The 21,909-nt window shown below is 44.9% G+C and overlaps 1 protein-coding gene across 11 annotated transcripts in view; it reads left to right on the forward strand.

The window, feature by feature from the left end:
• KCNC4 (potassium voltage-gated channel subfamily C member 4) overlaps positions 1-21,909 on the forward strand; it is a 60,011-nt gene that overhangs the window by 21,633 nt on the left and 16,469 nt on the right. The window contains exon 4 of one of the 11 annotated variants that reach the window (XM_081009656.1): positions 9,179-9,494. The exons of 5 other annotated variants lie outside the window; for them this stretch is intronic. In XM_081009656.1, the coding sequence (XP_080865782.1) occupies positions 9,179-9,342 (164 nt within the window). In that variant the 3' untranslated portion in view covers positions 9,343-9,494. Of the gene's footprint in view, positions 1-4,042; positions 9,495-21,909 lie in introns of those variants that run through there. 5 more of the 11 variants (XM_081009661.1, XM_081009662.1, XM_081009658.1 and 2 more) reach the window with 5 other exon arrangements.

Genomic DNA, 21,909 nt, shown 5'->3' on the forward strand with positions numbered 1-21,909 from the left:
ACCTTTTATTCTGATTATTACTTCCCATCTATGCTGTGTAAAATGGAAATGCCTAAGAGGCTGGGCTCTGTCATGCTACATCCCCTCCTTCTAAACCCTCCATCTTCCCCCACTGGTCTCTTTGCCCATCCTCCTCTCCTGCCTACTCTCAAACAAACACACAAATATTTTACTGCTGATACTTATTACCATTGCAAGGTACAGTATAGACACAATCAACCTGCAGGATACTTAAGGCTGCCACAGGGCAGACAGGTGAGAAGGTGGCACAAGGGATGCCTCTGCTTCTGCAGCCTTGCAATGGTAGTCAAACCTGCTGCCCTCGTGATGCCTCTTTGCTACCTCATACAATCCTAGAGCTGGAAGGGAGCCTGAGGATCATATAGTCCAAGCCCTTGCAATGCAGGAATACACAGCAGTCAGGGATTGAACCTGCAACCTTGGCATTGTCAGCAACATGCTCTAACCAACTGAGCTATCCTGTTATCTTGGACTGCAACTCCCACCAACCTCAGTTAGCATGGACATGTTGGCTGCGGCTTATGGGAGCTTTAGTCCAAAGCACTTGGAGGGAACCATGTTGGTGCAGACTGATCAAGGATTTCTAGATGGCCTGAGCTAGAAGATTCCTCAGCTTCTGCTTTCTAGCTGCATACATCTCTTTAACATCAAATGGAAATCATTCTCGGATGTGGCTGAGCTTCCTGTTTCTGAAACTTGAGGAAGGTGAAAGATAAAATGCAGAGACTTCCATCAGCTTGTAATTCCTGTGCTTTGGTAGCTCTGAATGAACTCTGCACTACACCAGTGAATAATCCGCTGCTTACATCTGGCAGGTTTGTCAGGCACTTGTTCCATAGGGGCATACTTGGCACTTGTGCAATTTTTAAAAATTACCATAAGTGTATTCATTTACCTATTAAGCTTGCCATTCTCAACACTTTGTGAGTCATGCAGTAAATATGCTTAATACCACACACTCTGTTCATTGGAGAGAAATAGGATTCAGCTGATCAGAGAAATGATACATGCTTCTTGTCATCACTCTGCTGTATCTGAGAAGAATATCATTATATGTAATCGGCTCAGCTGCATAGCACCCCGATGTGGAATAAGGCCAATTTTGCAAGTCAGAAGTCACACAAGCATGCATTTGAGGGATTGGGTGCACTACAAGTGATCAAATCCAAAGGAGGGTGTGGCATTTGGAACCTTAACAGTTATGTAGACAAGGGAATTTTAGCAGACACAACTATTCTCAGCCCTGCAGGTCAAGTTGCACTTGCTGAAATGCTATCAAGGTACACTCAGGGCTTTCTCACCCATTGGGCAAAAACGGTCCACCACAGGTGTGCACAAGAGTCCAATCTGATCAGATGTGGGAGCTGAAATAGCATTCTTGATTAATTTAATTTAATTTTAATATAATTGTAGGAGGTGTAGTTTGCCCAATCATATTTAAATAATCACCTGTCAGCTTTGTTAATTCCTTCTGTTTTGTTATGACACCAACATTTTGGATATTTTCAATAGGTTTTTTTAAAGCACCACTGAGTTGAATCAGCAAATGTTTTTTTACCCTTGCTGAAATTTGTTTTCTTTTTTATTGGTTTCTACATTTCCATATTTTGCTCATCCAAAAGGAATGGCTTAAAATGGAGGGCTGCATAAAACCCAAATAATCTATATACAGGAGCCTTATTCTGCTTCACATCTCATCACCCTCATTGCTCTTGTACACTGTGGGTCTCCTCTGTGACCAGTGGGGGCGGTACAGACTTCCAGCGCTTGGTATGTAGATGCTTCTGTAGATGCCCAGTTGAGGCAAGGCATTTAGATCATGCTGCTTGCACTTTCATCTGGGTGCAGTAGCACAGAACTGATGCCCAAATGACCAATGCTGTGGACAACCCTGTGGATTGAAACATTTGGTAGCTGGTTAGCCAGAACTTTTCGCCATTTGGACATAACTCAGAAACATGAAAAGAAAAGGGTGCCGCTCAGTGAAAATCCCCTTGACTTTGGAACTTAAACAAAAATCAGTGCAACTTGAAGCTCCTGTCCAGTGCCCTGGCTTTTTAAATGCTGAACATGCATAAACAAACCCCTATGTACTTTTACACACCCTCCTTTCTATTAGCTGCCTTCCTACCTGCCATACCTGTGAGTTGAAAAATAGCTTTTGAGCAAGTTGCGGGGCTGGGAGGTATCCAACTTTCAGTAGTATTTAACTAAGGTGTTCCATCAGTACAAAGATTTTCCCTTGTGCAATGGAACTTCTCTCCTCTTCCCCCTGCCCCATCCATAGATCTGCACTGGAGGGTTTGGGGAACCCCAAAACAGATTTGGGAGACCTATGGAGGCAGTAGAGAGGGCAAAGTTCTGTTGCACAAGCAGAATTCCTTGTGCTGATGGGAGTCTTTCTTAGTGCTACTTTGGACAAAGTCCTTAGTTTCATTATGTCTTGTTTTTATATGGGGCAGTCTATTAACATAGCAAAAATGAAAATTCCCTGCTCCCCCAGAAGCTTACATTTCAACAGTTAGGGAGGACGACAAAGGAAGCAACCAGTTGCGTTTTGTTAGAGCACCTCTGCACAACTCACAATTCCCACCCCCAAAGTCCACCACAGACCTCCAGCTTTATATTGTGGCCTATTGGGTACATAAAACACCTCTGCTTTTGCAGTCCCAGACAGGCAATGAAAGCAGGGAGGAAGGGGGAACCTAGAAAGCTTATCAAGGCCCTGGTAGGCCAGCATACACAGTGGTGGTTTTGTGGTCTGACATTTTGTGGAGCTGGGCTGCTGCATATGTTGCTTGATAGGTTTTTGCCAACTTGTAGAAAATTGCTGCTTAGTGTCATTTAAATGCAGGCTTCTAGCTCCCCATAGATGAGTTGCAATTATCTGTTAATATAGCAGTCAAGGGTAAAATGAGGTGTATGTGTCTGCCCTGAGGACCAGGGGTTTAGCACAGTCACAAGCAGCTTATTCGTTACTGATGAGACAGCTGTGGCCTTTGTCAGGCAGGAAGTCCAATTAAATTACCCCAATGAGCCTTCTCCTTCACCATTCCACTTCTGTGCTTGTATGAGGTGCTTGCAGGAAACCTGGAAAGGACACTGGGATTGAAAAGTATGTGGAAAATATTTTCATGGTTGTTTTCACAGGGTCTTTGGCACTGAACAAAAGAATGGGAGCACCCAAGTGGGTTTAGGAGCCATAATTGGGCGATACATAGCCAGGTGGCTTCTGTTATTGGCTTTCTGGTGTTAGATAGCCGGGGGTCTGAATCTGATTTCTGTTTGAACCAAGGACAAGCCTGTTGCTATTTGACATGGAAAATCCTCTGTGGACCAAGCATTCCTAATCAGCAAGGATAATATTGTTTCAGGCAGCGCTTATTAGAACTGACATGCAGCTCTGCTATGCAATTTTTAGACTTGGCATTATGCAACTTGGTATATAAGGCATGACTAATAGCCCTGCTGCTGTGAGAACAAAAACCAGAATTAGGGAGTGAGATACCAAGAGGCTTATTGGAAGCCTCCTCGCTGTTGATAAATCAATAGGTCTTGCTCCCACCCTGCCCTGCTCTCCTTCTCAAGCACATAACATGTGGGGTCTGTCTGTAATATCCACACAGTGGCAGTGCAAAATGTTCCCTAGAATGAGCCTCTCCAAAGAGACACAGTGAGAGGAAAATTTCAAGTTAAGAAGAAACTTCCATGGAATAAAATGGAAGGCCAGAGGCACAGAGTTAAAGCCACAAAAGAGGGATTACACAACCCCCATTCCCTCATCATTGTCTTCTGGTGAAGGCTGCAATTTTAAGTTTATTGATCTGAAATGTTTTCCCCTAACACCAACGCACAAAGGTGAAGAAAGACTCAAGTGTTCAAGATGTGGCCTCAAGGGGTTGCCAGACTACAACCCAGAGAACGAGCAATTACCATTAAATGTAGAGATCAAGTGAAAGACAGTGGTTGATCTTACGTTCCTCCCTTGTCGCCTTTCACTCTTCCCCCACCCCACTTACAGCACCAACTAGGACTACATGGATACCCCATAGGAGGCTGTGGAGTGGGGAGGGCCAGCAAAAGCCAGCAGAATCTGCAGCCACCTCGCCTTCTAGTTGATTGATCAGTTTAAAGATAAATGTTTACTTTTCAGCTATCTGGCTGCCGTAGTCTTTGCTTGCTTTGGCATCACTGCGTGGTGCAGTCTTCACACGACTGGCCAGTGCACAACAATCCATCACGTGTTAGACATGTGACTCAGTTTCACTGGGACCATCCGCCTTGGGTTTGCTTCTGTTTATTTTGGCAGGGACTCCTGTGCCTTTACCGGCTTTTAACCTCAACAGCCTTTCCTGGCATGAGAAAACTTAGTTGCCTGAATTGAGCTGAGAGCCCTGAATACTCCGCCTCTAGCTGATGTACAAAGTAAAAATGGCAAAAGTGGCATCTGCAGGTAGAGCACCTCACCACTGTCTTGCTAGTCCAAAAGCTCTAAATTGATCTTCAGGTTCACCTACTTTTATTGAGACTTATCAGGAAGGGGAGCAAGAGAGATGTTTGTTAGGCATGCTATGCTAAACCTGCTAATTTCAAACTTTGTGCAGGCCACTGAACCCGAAAGGTATTTCCTTCCCTGCTAATTTAGATGGATTAGAGCTCATCCCTTGGGAAAGGCCACGCTCACCCGTGCAACTGCTGATCTCCTGACCCATCCCTGGGAACAGGATGCAGCTGCCTGCAACCAATCAGCTACAAATGTGTCAAGTGACTGAGGTTTGAATGCAGAGCAGTCCCAGAGGAGCTGACCTGGGAAAGCATCTTAAGCCCATAAAACAAGAAAGACGTGCTAGTTGGGAAGGTTAATACACTTCTGTACCAAGAAGGAAGTGCCTGTCCTTTGTGATGGAGTTATTCTTACACTACATAGAAAACTCTCCCAGATCAGTTCAAAGCAGGAAGTGGGCTCAGATTTGGTGCATACGCATACATGCATTCAGGGAAAACCTTGTGCGTAAGTGGTCTAACCCAATGACAGGGACCGTCTCCGGTTGGCTATAAAAGGAGACCAGACAAATTAATGGAGGATGAAGCTATTAGTCAAATCGTTGTATACTACCAACAGGCTCAGAGGCCAGTTGCTGGGGTTCATGAGCAGGAGAGTCTTGTTTGTGGGCTTCCCATAAGCACAAGGTCATCCACTGTGAAAAGAGGATGCTGGACTAGGTAGGCCTTTGATCTGATCTAGCCAGACTTATGCTGTCTGCCTTCCCAATTACTATAACTATTCTTCTTTTGAAGTTAAATTACTTGTGCCATTGCAACTGCCATTGCATGCAAGGGGATAATGTTGGAATTCAACCTGCCTGCACTTTGATTGGGTCTGCTTGCTTTGCTTTTGCAAATCACGTTTCAGCTCACATTTAAAGGCAAGCCTACCTGATTTTGCACTTTACAAACAACGTGAAAACCAAAGTGCAGTCATCCTTTGAAATGTGCACTTCTCTGAATTTTGCAATGCAGTTCTCTGGCCAAGGAATGTGTACAAAAATGCATATTTTTACATGCTACCCCAATTTCTGAGCAATGCAAGATTCCAGGGGTTCCAGGAGCTTAAACGGGGTTTGTGTTTCCTTCAGATTGTTTGGGTGAGGGTTTTATTACATTTTTTATAAACAGACTGGAGGAGGGGGATACCTACAATATTGTGTGTGGAAATTGCACAAGTGTCTCTTTTGCTACATGTACATTTGCTTGAAATTTGCATCTTGCAACAGCTTCCAAGCATGTGGCTAAAACTACATGTGTGCATTTTTCACACATGAAAACCTGTGGCCCTCCAGTTGTTACTGGATTACAACTTCCAGCATCCCTCACCATTGCCCGCGCTGGCTGAGGCTGATGGGAGTTGGAGTCTAATGTCATCTGGAGGGTCACAGTTTCCTCATCTCTGATTCACACTTTCCTCACTCTACCCTTGTAGGGAAAACATTGGGTGTGAAGCAGCCCTAGTATTTTGGAGTCTCGATATGTCAAATACTGAGTCTTCGCATCAGTGCTGTCATGGCTACTTAGACCTATGAATCCAGATAGCCAGCTGAGGTACCAAAAGAGCCTCTCTGTCCTGCTGAGTGAGGAGAGGTTCCTCTTCATTTTTATAAGCAACAGCAGAATTGCATGGGAAACCTCTTTCCTGGTAGAGGCCCCAATAAGCTTGCAGCAAGTCCACACATTCATCACTTGATGGCTGCACACCACATGGTGCATTTTATGTGTGAAACAGCCATTGCAAATGAAACACCATGGCAGAGACATCGGATCACAAACACCAGAATTTTTGATCCACGAAGTTCACACAGCCAGATGCAAATGAGAGTGTTAAGTCTTCAAGAGATGTGACATTAATGATGCATGGCTCAGTTAGTTAGAGGGTGCTAATAACACCAAGGTTGCAGGTTTGATCCCTGTATGGAACAGCTGCATATTCCTGCCTTGCAGGGGGTTGGACTGAATGATCCTCAGGGTCCCTTCCAGCTCTACAGTTCTGTGATTCTTTGTGTGAATCTACCCATAGCTACTTCTGACTATGGCCAGATTAAAAGCCCATAAAAGCTTGAAGCAGAAGATACTCCATTAATGTTCATGTTCATGCACACGATTGCCGCTTTCACACGGGTTTTGCTTAATGCCTCCCAAAAGAAGTATGACAGGCAAAATTCAGCAGAAGAAGCATTACCCAGCAAAAAGCTGCAATAATGGGGAGAGCAGCGCTTGCTGGATAGCTCTTATAAAGCTGTTAATGGCACACACTTACATCCATAAAAAGGGTTACGAACACACTGAAAGCTATTCTTCTCATAATTGACTGTGCTGTGATATCAGTAACAGAAGGATAACCATTAGTGGATTCCAAGCAAAGACTGGCCTGGCAATTAAGGCTGTGGATGAAAAATCCAGATATTGGCATTTAATTATTGACTGAATGCCATAAAAGCTTGGGCAAGCCACTCCATTTCTCTACACCTAAGTATCTGGCTTGTAAATTGAGGGGAATCCAGGCAATAATTTCTTCTCATCCAAATAGATTCTCTGCAAGAGGCATATTCTATCTATTACTGTCTGGTTTACAGTCATTCAGAAAAGGGAGGGTAGGAGCTGTTTGTTGTAAGCGTTTTCACTTTCAATTCTCGTACCTGAAATATGATGAGAAATAGTTGCCTCAAACGGGCCCTTTTACTAAAGATGTGCAAAATATTTCCATTTTGTTTGTTTATAGCATTGTCAAATATCAGAATTGTTTCAACATTTACTCTAAATATAAAAAAGCTATGAGAATGTTTTCAAAATTCCTATCAAAACACCACTCTGAAAGAACATGACAATTCTGTTCTATTGATGTCCCTTTGCTTTATATATCCAGCTCTACTACCTGACCAGGTCCTGCTAATATCTAATATAAGCTACTTCAAAACAATTATAATTAAAATAAATTCTCTCTCCTTCCTTCCTTCCTTCCTTCCTTCCTTCCTTCCTTCCTTCCTACAACTCCTGAATCAATGGTATAGAAACTAGACCAACAGTGATTATTGATTGATATGGGCATTGTATAATGAAATAGTCAGATGGGTAGAGCTGAAATATTCTGCTACTCAAAGTAAGGGCAATCTGCCCCCTCAGTTGGGATAATTGGGATACCTGCCTAGGATGTAATCTCAGGCTGTTTGTCCTGCATATTTTTAGTGGGCTCAGTCCAGGGGGCAAATCACAGCCTAACCAGAGTGCAGAATGCAGTGCTCAAGCCACAGAGGAATCAGGTAGAGAAATTACATGTGTCCTCAGCGAAGGCAGTGTGTTATAAGAGCATTTATTGATGTTACTTTTTTAATACCTAATATCTACAGCAGAGTTATCAAGCTCAGACAACGCCCCCAGCCCCATGCACACCTTTTAGGCATCAAAGGGTATGTGCTTTCAGCATGCATGCCTAGTACCTAGGCTGATTCAACACTCTCCTGAAGTTCCATCAAGAATAGTCACTCCGTGCAGAACTAGTGACTTGTACAGAAATATACATGCTCCAAAATCCTTACATGAGGTCTGAAGCATGGAGTCTGTCCAGGCTTTGGACAGATGCTACTATGAAAACAATTTTTATTCATTGGAAGGTCCTACTTCTTGTCTATAAAATGATAATATGGTGTTAGTAGGCATTTGTCCAGGGTCGGGGGCATACAGGTAGGGTAACAATGCATTAACCCTCTCTGTGGTTGCTTCGGCATGGTGCTGTCAGTCTCCACTGAGCTTTTGTCTTCTCCCTCTGACTCAGCCAAGCTACCATATGTGCTGTCTGGGCACTTTCTCCAGCCTTTAGAAGGCCGAATGACTCACCACCGCTCTTCCCTTTGAAGCACCTCTGGATTCTCCAGCGCACAGCTCTGATTTTCTCCCTTACTATGTTTTTTTTTTTTAATAAGCCATTCATGTCTAGGAATCAATGGGAGGAAAAAAAAGTATCTAACAGTGTTTTCAGTGCCAGGTCTCTTAAATCAAAAGAGCTGAAAAGATGCCTTCCTGTCTAACCAGCTCCGAGGAAAGCTTTTGTCATGGGACAGAGAGACAAGCATACACGAAGCATATTGGAAAACTATTTTCCCCCTGTTCTTTTCTTTTCCCCCTTTTTGGAATCTTTTGCTGGGACGGAATCTGAAAATGCTTGTTTTTGCAGGACTGTTGAATCCTCAGTGACTGTCACTAGAAGCTGGGTTTGGCTCGAGCAATTATCCTGTTAGAAATGTAAACTGGGAGAATGTAAGCTGGGAGGACCTTCCTGTTTGCTGTAATCCTGCTTGCTATGTATTCAATGTGTGAAAACATCTCACGGGCATCCCAGGGTTTCTCCACACTGCCAGTGTCATCATGGGCTCTCGTCCTGTACCAGCACCTGAACTCTCTTCCATCAGCAGCAGCATCCTCTCTCTTTTTTATTGTGTTAACTGACCTGTTGGCTGGCATAGCTACTGAGCTCCACTGTAGTAACTTAAATGGTTCCTGGACCTTGTCATAGATGGACGTTGCTAATCTTAGATAACTTTCTTGCAGGCTCCTGCAGATGCTTCAGTATGTAAGTGCCAAGCATTGTCTGCAGCTCTTGTTTTTTTAGACTCTGCCGTATGTGCGCCAGACTTCTTCAATGGAAATGTTCCCTTTCTAAAAATGATATTCGTGGAATTGTTTGGGAACTGGAACCCACGAGATGTTGAGAGGAGAAGTCCTGACAAAGTAGCTTTGTGGACTATTATAACAGGAAAAAGGCAGGACTGTTAAACTGGAGAGGTCGCTATGTTGTTTCCCCCTCAGTGCTACTACTGCATCCCAGACAGTATTTAGTACTATTATCTCCTGTGCTGTACACATGCCTCTTCCTGTCGAACTGTACCTAAAAATCTTAATAAAGAGATGTGGGAGCTGAATTCTAACTTTTGGGTATTCCTGCTGTTGCCTTATTCTGGGTTACTGGGAAGGTTCAAGCCACCTAGCCGTTAGAGTGAAGTTCTACTGAGCTGCTGTGCCAGTGATATGGACTGTAATTATCTAGCCAAGAAGACTCTGATGCCCACGGCATGGTCGTGTTCTGCATCCTGCAGCATCAGTGCAGTGCTCTTGCGGCAAAAGCGAAGGCCCACACCAACTCCCTTTTGCACAGCTCACTTCATGTGTTAACCCGACTTCATAGCCTCGCTTAATTGAAAGGGCTTGCACAAGGATGTCACCGCATGCTATCTGTTTATCAGTAGCAGTGGAATTGGCTAAGTCAGCTGGCAGCCTCCCTATGGAGGCCTGAGAAGTTCCAGGCAGGGTGGTGGCGATGGGGCTGAGGTTGTTGCAATTCAGCCAAGAGGCCAAGCACAGACATGCCCCTTTTCTATTCCATCCCCCAACAATTACGTGTTTCTACATCACACGATAACTCTAGCAGTTCTTCCTTCCCAAAACTATTATGCTAGATTGTTTGCATAGCTGGGGAGTCCTTATACACAGCAACCTGGATCCAGCTCCCACAGATTGCAATGCAGCGCTAGAGCTTGCTCTGTTTGTGTTAAATGCAGAGTGTCTCAGCCGGGTGGCTTAACTCTCACAAAGCCTGAGGTTGTTCAAGGAAATGGGACTGGAAGTGAGGAATGTTGCTTTAAACCCAAACCCTACCCAGCCCTGCTGCTTGCCATGAACTGAGGTGAAACTGTAGCTTCAGTAACACATTCCACAGAAGAGCACTCTGTTCTTGCCTGCACCTTTAATCTTACAGACACACACACACAGGGGGGCGTTCTGCCACCCCCGCCCCGGCACACTCTTTCTCCAGCTGCAAAAGTCCTAAGGCTACAACTGCTGCTTCTCAGCATCAGTTGCACCCTTGATGATCCAGATCAAGAGGACCCTGTGAGGAAGTGTCAGGAGGACCAAGGTGAGGACCCTAACAAAGTGCGAGTGGGTGCTGTAGTTCTAGGAATGCAGCTGGTAGCCAGAGAGATTGCCAGATCCACGAGTTCCGGAGTGTGCTGCTGTTTTTCACCTCAAGTGCCAGACCTTGACTGAGAGAAATGTCTTTCCAGCTTTCCGGCAGCAGCATCCTTCTCATCCTCTGCTGCAGGCAGGAAGGCAACAAGCTGTAGACAAGAGCCAGAACTGAGCTGTCCGTCACCTCTGATCTGAGGTCCATCTTTGGCAACAACAGTAGCAGACTGGGTTCAGCCCTTATTGTATCTCCCTGCCCTAGAGACCAAGGACCTTGGAGAGCTGCCAAGGTTCTCTGGCTGCTGGCACCAGCCCTGCTCATCTGAAGCCAAGGCCCTCAATTAAACTGGAAAGAAAAACAGCATCAAATCCTGAGCAATCCAAGCTTTGTGGCTGATGGCCAAGCCTCAATTACAGATAAAAACTCTCTGACGCACAGAGAGAAACTGTATAGTGCCCGCTGAGATGGGGAAAAGCCATTTGTAAATCAGGATGGCCTGAAAGCTGCACTGCTGGGTCCATAATGACATTGAAGGCATTGCTGGGGTGCTAATGATATTATACAGCAGGGCTTGTTTCCAAAATTGCTGCTGATCAATATAAGCAGATGCAACTTTCGATGCCTGAGAAAAATATGGGAGCTGCTCTGTACATGGTACCAGCTTCCTCAGTGACCAAGGCACTGGTTTAAGTGCAGGTAAGTTGAAGGGCTTGTCCACATTTGAGCATTATTTAGCAATTTATCCACTTGTCCCCTGTGCAAATTAGACCAATGTAGTCCATTCCCACATGTATTTGAATGAGTACCGAAGAGCAACTTCAATCTTTCCTGTTCATACCAGTAGGCATTCCCCTTTGTGCTTCTATCCGCCTTCTGATTTTTTGATTCCATTATGCCAATTAAGTACTGACAGGGCATGCATGTGCACCTTGTTTTGTCTTTCTAGTCTACCCAAGACATATGCTAAAGTGCACAGGAAATTGTAGATTTGCTTGTGCAGTTTTCTAGTTTTGTGCAAATCTGAGGAATCCAAAGAAACACAAACTTGTGATGTGCCCCTACTAGCATGTTAGAAAAGAAATGAAAGCAACTGTAAATTCTCAGCACACAATTTTTCAGACTGCTGCCCAATATATTATTTCAGCATAGAAGTTTTTTATGTTGCTTGCTTGTGCAGTGCTCTGGTTTTGTGCAAATCTGATGGATCAAAAGAGGGGGGGGGAAAGAAACCCCATTGGAAATCACTCCAAGCACAGCCAGAAAAGTAATGGAAGCAATGAGGAAATAGCAGACATGGAAAGGGAAGTAGCATAAAGTGAAAATTAATCCACCCACCCCAAAAGAATGAAACAAATAGTCTGCAACCCTGAGTGAAGTGGTTGGAAGCTTGAGTCTCCACAAGTTATCTGATTACCTCTATCAGGTAAACCCCAAATTTACAAGGGAAGAATTATGTTATTGGAGGGTAATGTTATGTGGATTATAAAAATTAAATGGGAATGCAAACACACAGTAAACTCCAGTGTGGACAAGCCAAAAGAGCTATTTAAGTACAGAATGCTCCTTAAATGAATCTGTCATGAAACTCACACTCCAGCATTCAAATCCAACTTGACACCAGTGAAATAAAAGGAACATTAGAATGGCGGAGGAATCAAACCATTAACCAAGGTTAGTGACTCAAAGGATACAGCTAAAAATGCAACTGTGCATGCTTACTTATGTATATGCTTCCATTAGGCAGAATGAGGCATCTGCCGCGAGATGCTGATTTTGGATGTCAAAGGGTTACTTAATTTATTATGATTGTATGCTTTTTTTATTGCCAGGGGGTGGTGAAAGGGCTTGGGGGAGTTTGTGCTTCATGTGCCAAAATAACTTGATTCTGGGTACCATGTATGATCCCTGTAAGACTGTCACCGTTTGCTGCTATTCCTCAAACAATACTGAATTGATCAAAGCTCCCTGCTTTGTATAAGCAGTGCTTTTGCACCAAAACTCCACAGACTGTGCTCTTGTCTTACTGTTTCGGGTTCCCTGTACCTCTCCCTCCTGTATGACACCTGCTCCCTGAACTTTCCTGTGGCTTCCTCCTTCCTCTTCTTACTCACCCCACCCTCAAATTTCTGTTTTACCTTTCACCTATCCAAACCTTCTTTAAGTTGTCAATTGTAATTGCTCATGCAAAGACTAGAAGTCCCTGGATTCGACTAGAACATGAACATTCAGATCTCTGTTGTGACCCAAAACACTCTTGGCTATGCCACCAAGAGTTGCTCTGCAGAGGCTATGGCCCACCAGCTCCCTACATGACATTTTACTATGCTCGACAGATACCATTGCAAAGGAAACACATTTTTTGCAATTTCATCACCAAAGGGTAAGATATTGGGAAACACTTTCAACTCTCTGTAAATATCTCATAGCCCAGCAAGATTGTACGTGCATTAATGACATCTCCATATAGACTTAGGAGCTGTCATTTGAATCTTCTCCAAATCTCTCTGCCTGCCAAATTTGATTGGCAGTGGAAGGAAACTCTTTTTACTTCCTTTATACATTTACACTTACTGTCTTCTACCAGCACTTAGGAATGCTTCCGTCAAACACAGTGAAAGCTTGTGCTGAGTGGAATTCAAATGGTTTGCCTTAAATTCCTTCTTACACAGATGAGCCAACGGTGCTAGCAGGGTGGGGTGTTAACAAAAAGCTGGGTTGCAACATGAACCGTGGGACTAGGCAAACACATGTATCTGGGGTAGTGATATTGTGTGTGTGTGTGTGTGTGTGGTTAGATTTGGGATGGGCCTAAGCATTTGTTTGGAGGACCTGTGTGTGTGTTGGAAATATTTTTATAGAGTGGGTGCTCATTACAAGATGAAACATGGTGATGATACTAAAAGGTTCTAATGTACCATGCTTAATGGCTCACTTGTGATGGCCACACTGAGACAAAGAATTCCAGAGAGTGCCCCATACACTGCATACTGCCTCTATATACTCAAATAAATATTTCAGCTCGGTTTATTTGCAGGTCTTACTTCCTGGAACAAGAGCCTCAGGTTCGGGTTCGATGTACCCAAACTATATGCATTCAGTTTCTAAAATATCAAGCATTCCAGTCAGGCTTTAAGGGCCAGAAGGCATTCACAATGTTCTTCAGCAGCAGCTGATAGCTACTGGGCCTGGTGGAGCATCTAATGGGGTCCCTCGAGGCCAAAGGGTCACCAGAGGGGGCCCCAACTTTTTATGGTTTTCTCCCCACCCTTCTCTTTTGCAAAGATACTGTTACACACCACCCCAATATCCTAGCAGTGTGAGATTCCAGGGGTTCCAGGTGCTTACACAGGGTCCATGTTTCCTTTTGGAAATGAGGCACAGCAGAGACTGGGGTGCTGTTTCTTTACACATATATGCAACCTGAGCCTATGGTGGAGGGGTTCACAGTACGGACATCCCAGGAGGGTCTTGCTTCTCCCTTAGCTGCACTATTGGACTCAAACTAACCTCAGCCATGGTTCAGACTCTCTCTCCAGCTTGCTTCCTTTTACAGAATGTCACATGTACCAGACATCATGCAAAAATGCCAAATCCTAAACTCAACTTTAAAACTCTACTTACTTCAAAACTCTCTTTTGTCTTCTAAACTATCTCTGAGTTGAGGCAGGCCCCCCTCCCATTTGGCTTTCTTAATGGCCCATTACCTTCCCATCGACTTTTTAATGGCTCATCTCCCAGGCGATTTACCTGTCTATTCTGGCAATTGAATATGCACTAGAGCCAGGAATTACAAAGGGGTCCAGGCATTCAGCCTACCCACACAACTCAAAGCAAAATGTGGATAGGGCTCTGTCCCTGTTGACCAGGCCTCCCATGATTCTTGTATATGTTCACTTAAGTGTGTGTATACATAAGTAGGTATTTTCTTTATGAAGATTGGGGACAGTTTTCCTTAAAAGTTCCCTCAATGCCACAAAGCCCTAGAGGACAAATGGCAACTCATTGTCTTTTGGAATAAATTTGCCCCTAGACAATATCAAAGGGAAGTGTGTAAAGATTTGTTAAGCAGACAAAAGTACTGATTCAACTCCCAGGGAAAGAAAGGGGACAAGCAAACTAGGCAGAAGAGGGATTAGCAGCCTTTTGAGAGTGTTCGAATTTTACAGAAATTGTTAGGAGGAGAAGGAAGGGAGGAAATAGGTGAAACCTAAAAGGTAATGGGAGCTAGCTAGCATAGGAGAGGAGATAAAAGCCCATGAGACAGACACAGAGGAAGAGAAAAGAAGAAAGCGCGGAAAGCAATGGAATGAATTCACAAACCCCAAAATAGAATCTTCACTCAGCATGCCTGGGTTTTTTGAACTTGTGAGTAGTTGCTGAATATAATGAGAACATTTTGGTAAAGAAAAGTACTTTGAAAGGGGACTCAAAAGAGCTGATGAGACAAAGACTTTTGATCTAGGAAAACAACCCAAACCGTCATCTAACGGGATTGAATCCAAACAGATGTCAACTTTGTTTTTTATTTCTAGTCCACAGTTCAGACATATTTTCCCCCAATCAGAACTGAAAGACAGTATTTGTGTAGCCTAATCGCAAACTTGAGGCAAAGAATCAAAGAGAGAAACTGAAACCCGAGCCTAGGTTACTGCTGCCTTATGGGGGAAACATCATGCCATCAGTTTCAGTTTGGCATGGAGAAGAGAAAACTCTGGGGTCGTATTCTTCAAATGCACACATGACTGTCCAACATCTGCTGCAAGACTTCCTATGGGGGAGAGACCACCCGCCTCTGGGCAATTACTTCCATTGCTGAGCTGCTGTTGCTGTGAAGATACTTCTACTAATGTTCAACCAAAATCTGCCCTTCTGCATCGCGTTCTAATCAGGGGACCACATGCCAGTGGTGGACAGAGCAACACATGTAATTTTTACTTTTGTACACTAGGTTCATTGCTACACACATTTGCACAGTAGTGTCAGGTGGGGGGGTGGGGCTGCACTGCCCTCCCAGCTTCCCAACACCATGGGTTGCTGCTGCTTACCAAGAGGGATGCAGGTGGCACTGTGGTCTAGACCACCGAACCTCTTGGGCTTGCCGATCCTAAGGTCAGCAGTTTGAATCCGCACTACAGGGTGAGCTCCCAGTGCTTTGCCCCAGCTCCTGCCAACCTAGCAGTTCGAAAGTATACCAGCATGAGTAGATAAATAGGTACGGCCACGGCGGGAAGGTAAATGGTGTTTCCGTGCGCTCTGGCACTTGTCATGGTGTTCCGTGTGCCAGACGTGGTTCAGTTATGCAGGCCACATGGCCCAGAAAAGCTGTCTTCAGACAAACTCCAGGCATAGCTGTCAACCGTCCCTTATTTGATGGGAAAGTCCCTTATCCCAGCACTGTGTCCCACTGCTGTCCCTTATTGATGATGTCCCTTAAATTTCCCGGGTTTCAAAGGAAGCAGCTCCTCTCCCTCCCTCCCTGCCAGCCAGGGAGGAGGGAGGCTCCAACTGTGTTGCTTGGCTGCGTTGCTCACCCAATAAGGAGTCTAAGAATGACTGGGGACTGGAGCTTGCATGCCTTGTGCTGATCAAATCGGCCGTGTTGCCTGGGGACTCGCCTTTGCTCAGCGCTTCTCAGCGGAGAGGTGATGGTGGTTTTCCTTGCTGCATCCCCTTTGCTGGGTTGCTGCACTGTGGGAACCACCGCTTGAGGCTTTGTTTGGCTGCTGGCTGGGCTTTCTGCCTTTGGCTTGGAGGAGCTCAGAAGTTGAACATACCTGTGCTTGGAAAATCCCTTATTTTGGCTGCTGATCCCTTATTTTCGAGGCTGCTGATCCCTTATTTTCAAATCTGTAAGCTGACAGCTATGACTCTAGGGCAGGGCAGCAGGGAGCTTGGCACAGTGTGAATTCGGTGGCAGAGCCAATCTGACCCTCCAGCCACTGCGCCAAGCGTCCTGCTGCCTTGTCTCTCTCCCTTGGGAAGCAGCAGCAAGAGGTTGTGCTGGGAAGCCAGGAGAGCAACACAGATCCACACGACCTACTGCCCTCTCCTGCAAATCACACTCTCCTCTCTGTCCTCCATCCAGACAAGCAAGAGGCATTATCAGAGTTCAAAGACACATCCCAGCCAAGCAGAAATACCTGGGGTGCGAAGCAGAGATCTGAGCAACTGAACTCAATTAAAGCAAGACATAACAGTGGTGGCAGTCGGTGAAGAAAAGAGCATATTTTCTTTCAGAAAACTGAAAACTGCCAAAGAGAATTTGTTCAGGTTGTCATGTTTAACCATGCTACCTCTCCAAAGGTCGCTGGTTCTCCCTTCTTCAAGTGCCCTTAAAAGGAGAAGCAGAAAGCCACAGCTTTGTTCCATACATCTTCTCTGTGCCTTGGCACAGTGAGATGGAAACTAGAAACAAGGCCAGTGCCTGAACTTATTGCAACATGAAATCATGTGACATTGTCACTGGAGGTGATGAATGGTCATGATCCAGCTAAAGTTTGCTGGGGCTAGGTCTTGCTTTCAGTACGACAAAGTAAAGTCCTAGGTGAGGATTCAGTGCTGATCTTACTCTGAGGAGACCCACTGAAATTAATGAACCTGACCTTCTTTTCTGCCAGGCCTTTGGATCTGAATTATCTGTGGTCTCCTTCAGTGGGTGTTTTAACCCTGCTTTAAACAAATATATGAATATGTTTTAGATTCCTCTTTTTGTTTTATACTGGTTTAAATGTACGTGTTGTTTGTTTATTGCTGTGTAATAACAACGTAGTTCTATTTATTTCATTGGGTCTACTCTAAGTAACATTTAGTTGTTTAAATATGGTGGTAGAACATGAGACTGTTTAATCTCAGGGTTGTGGGTTTGAGCCCCACATTAGGCAAAAGATTCCTGCATTGCAGGGGGTTGGACTAGATGACCCTCCCTGTCCCTTCCAGCTTTACAAATCTATGATTCTATGGATGTAACCCACTGGCTTTAGTCATACCAACACTAAAAGTTAAGTTCTGTTTAATTACCTTCTGGGCTGGAAGAGCACTCTCATGAGATACCCACACCACACAGTAAAAACAGATAACAATAATAATAATAATTGCAGCTTACAGTCAGAAATGCTATGAAAATATATTTATCTCAGAAATGGGAGCCTCATAACAGAGGGTCCTGGTTGCGCTCGGGACCCAAGAGCTCACCTGACAGGGTTAAAATGGGGGGGGGGAGCAGGAAGTCCTGGCCATTCCCCTGGGATCATGCCAGGCGGTTTTAGCCAATAGCCAGTAGGTGGTGTGATCCCAGGGGCTTTAAAAAAGGCAGTGTGATGCAAGTGGGGCACTTGCATTTGCACGGCTGATCACCCGCCCACCCTCCCTAGTTTAGGTAGAGTCGCTTGCCCTTGCTTTGGTTTGGGTTGCCTGTTTTGGAACAGGGGCTGGGTAGGAATTTTTTCCATTTGGCAGATTGGCTTTAGCCATTTGGTTTTTGCCTACCCCTTAGCAAATCGTCACAACTTGTTAAGGTGGGCATTGGCTCAGTTGGATTGTGGGGAGGGGAGGTGCAGCCATCACCTGCCCCTCCAGGAACTGGGTATTCTGTTAAAGGAATCTGGGGGTCCTGGATCTCGTCCGAAGTCCGCTTGAGGGGCTAGGGCCATGCCAGGACCACAGGAACCCCGAGGTGAGCTTAGGTTGGTCCTCATCGACCTTGCTCCCTCGTTTGGTTTACCCCATTCGACGATCACCCTGAGAGGTGGAGTCAGTTATAGTGGGGAGTCAATGCTTAAGCCAATACCACTCACGTGATTGTATTTCAATAAAGTTGTGGCCAAAATTTGCCCCAAAACTTAAACTACTATAAGTGTCCATGTGTATTTATTTTGTGGGTGGGTCTTGGGGCCTCAAGAAGCAATCAAGAAGTACACAGTGTTCCTGGCCTAGATAGACTAGATAGATTTAACTACAATGCACCTCACTTATTCCTAGGGTAAGAGCCCATTTCATTTTCCCATGAACAATGGCAAATTCCTAATCTAGTCTGCAGTTCTTTGGTTGGACACTTCTTCACGTGTTCCAGTCTGGCTTAATTGTAGCTGATTCATAGAAATTCTGAATCCCAGCAGAAGCTACAGCAAAAGCAGAGTCAGTTTAAGATGCTTACCGAAGTTCAGGAAGAGAATGAATGGTGTGTATTTTTAGCCCATGGGGTAGCTGAGTGGTATTAAAATTCAGTCTGTGTTACAGACACTTGGGTTGAATCAGTATTCCAGCACGAGTCTCGCTCTCTTCATACTAGAATTTTCAACTGAGTGTCTGAAAAGCGAGTGTTACCATGGAGACTCGGCTCCAGGGCAACAGCACTTCCTGTCAGAAAGTGGCTACACAGGTAGAAATATGGCCCAACAGAAACCTAAGCAGCTTAGAGAATGTCATACAGTCTATCTCCACAAAGCAAATGTCTTTAATAAACTCCATCTGGGAGATACAGGCTAAACAAGAATTAGAATTCTTAGTCTGACGATCCCCTGCAGAAAAACAGGCTTCAAAAGGCATCCATTGAAGCACTGTACATTTCCCCAAATTTTATTTCTCTGTTTTTTTCATAGTTCCAAAAAATCAAAGACCTTCTTGAGAGAGAGTCAAAGACATTCCTGGAAGGAATCAGAAATGTGTAGATGCAAAGAGAATAGACAAGTGGCAAGATTAGAATAAGGACAACAATTTCAATATTAGAACAGCAGAAAGTTGAATGGGTAATGTCCTACCCTGAGGCTGAACATACTTTTGCATACACCCCAGTTCTCAAAATCATGCAGTGTTTCAGGGGTGCAGTGCTTGTCCGGGTTTGCTTTGCTTTGGTAGGAGGTCATTGGAGGCTTAATGGCATTGTGTAATATTTGTGTGCATTTATAAACATGCAAGGACGTGGGTGGCGCTGTGGTCTAAACCACAGAGCCTAGGCCTTGCTGATCGGAAGGTTGGCGGTTCGAATCCCCGTGACGGCGTGAGCTCCCGTTGCTCGGTCCCAGCTCCTGCCAACCTAGCAGTTCAAAGCACGTCAAAGTGCAAGTAGAGAAATAGGTACCACTCCGGCAGGAAGGTAAACAGCGTTTCTGTGCGCTGCTCTGGTTTCGCCAGAAGTGGCTTAGACATGCTGGGCCACTTGACCTGGAAAAACTGTCTGTGACAAATTTTGGCTCCCTTAGCCAGTAAAGCAAGATGAGCGCCGCAACCCCACAGTCGTTCGCAACTGGACTTAACTGTCAGGGGTCCTTTACCTTTTTTATAAACGTGCAGGTTAAGCATTAGCACCGTGAATCTGCAACAGATGCCTCCAAACCTGTTGCATCCATGTCAGATTTCATGGAGAACAACCAGCATCCTACGATTTCCTTTCCTCAGCAAGATCAACCCACTTCTTCACTGCACTGAGGTTTTCACATCAAGTAGCTGGTTAGGATGGGCATAGAATTTGAACACCCACCACCACCATTTAGCTCTCTAGGAATGCTGCTGCCCCCCTTGTTCTTGCAGAATAGTGGTCAGTTGTGTTCCTACAGGGCTCTTCAGTAGCAGCAGATCACCCATATCTTGCTCTGGGGAAGGGTTCAGAGATTGCCTGCTCCTCTGATGCTTTGCCACAACAAATACTGTTTAAGTTTTAACTGTTAATGTTTAAACTCTGCTTGCTACTCTTAAATCTAAAAAGGATTCACTGAGATATCTTTGAGGCTGCCTGGCCCACCTTGCTTTGCTCCACAAGGACCCCACATTCCCGAGGGTCATTCATCAGAATGAGGCTTTGTCAGCTGGGAAACCTGGATAGCCACAGAACATCTGCACTGCCACCGCGGCTGTAGCTGCAAAGTCAAGAGGAGGAGGAGAAAGGATGAGGTCAGCACTGGGAGGGAGCAGCATGTGGGGTGGCAGCGGCTTTGCTTCAGGTGGTAGAACGTCTTGGGCTGGCCCTGTTTCCCATTCTCCCTTTCTCCAAACTGAGATTTCTTCACACACATAGCTTGATGACATTGCCGTCAAAGAAAGGCATGTTCCCTTCTCCAAAATGACTCTCCCCCTTTTACAACTGTCTCTGGCCAATAACTTGCTCATCAGCTAATCTCCACCCAACAAAGGGAAGGTACTGGCAGATTTTCCAGAACTATTAACAAGTCTAAACCACTGAGCCTCTTGGGCTTGCCGATCAGAAGGTTGGTGGTTCGAATCCGCACAATGGGGTGAGCTCCTATTGCTCTGTCCCAGCTCCTGCCTACCTAGCAGTTCAAAAGCACACCAGTGCAAGTAGATAAATAGGTACCACTGTGACGGGAAGGTAAATGGTGTTTCCGTGTGCTCTGGTTTCCATCACGGTGTTCCATTGTGCCAAAACTGGTTTAGTCATGCTGGCCACATCACCTGGAAAGTTGTCTGTGGACAAACGCCGGCTCCCTTGGCCTCAAAGCGAGATGAGCACCATAACCCCATAGCCGCCTTTGACTGGACTTAACCGTCCAGGGGTCCTTTACCTTACCTTTACTGACAGCTTTGCCAGAACTATCGAGTCCATTGCATGCCTCAGGCAACCTACACTGATCAGAAGCCCATTCACAGAAATCTTAAGAATCACAAATCAGTCAGCTGGAAGGGATGCCAAGGGATCTAGCCCAAACCCAAACCCAGCATTACAATCAATACATGTTGACTGTCACAGTAAGTCAAACTATGGCATATGCAAACCTGCAGCTTCTCAAAGAAGACCTCACAGCTACTTTGTTCCTCCAGAGTCTTTTCCCCCTCCCACATCATACTGAGCTTGTCGTCTGAATAGCCTAGCCTAGAGAAAAACCTTGGCTACAGTGCATGGTTATTGAGGAGGAAGCTTAACCATGAGCCTGGCTTCAGATAACACACTAAGGCAAACATTGGCTTAGCTCAGCATGCTGTGAGAGAGAAAAAGACCAAACCAGGCCACTCTGACAACAAATGGCCTCCATCAAAAGCATTTTCCTTTGCTTGTGAGTCACCATTGGACCTGGAAGTCCTCCTTGCCATACATTTATTATTCCTGCTGCAGTCTAAATGGCCTTAGCCACATTTACAGGAGTGTGAAATTGAGCTGGTTATCCTCCATTGCATGTTTAGTTATTCTTTCGCATGAGTTTCTTGCATTTCATTCTATTGATTTTTCAGAGTTTACCATACCTAAGTTGGTGCAATCCCTCCATTTTTATGCCACCTAAAGAAACATTCCACTTCAATGTATAAGTAAATCCATTTTGGCTGTTCCTAATGGCACACTACTGCTATGTGCACAAAGGGCAGCTGTTTCATATTCTAGCATACGGCTAAATACTGAAATTAAAGTGATTGGTCTATAATTTCCTATGTAA

The sequence above is a fragment of the Podarcis pityusensis genome (genome assembly GCF_964106645.2).
Source record: "Podarcis pityusensis genome assembly, chromosome: 6".
Lineage (NCBI taxonomy): Eukaryota > Metazoa > Chordata > Lepidosauria > Squamata > Lacertidae > Podarcis > Podarcis pityusensis.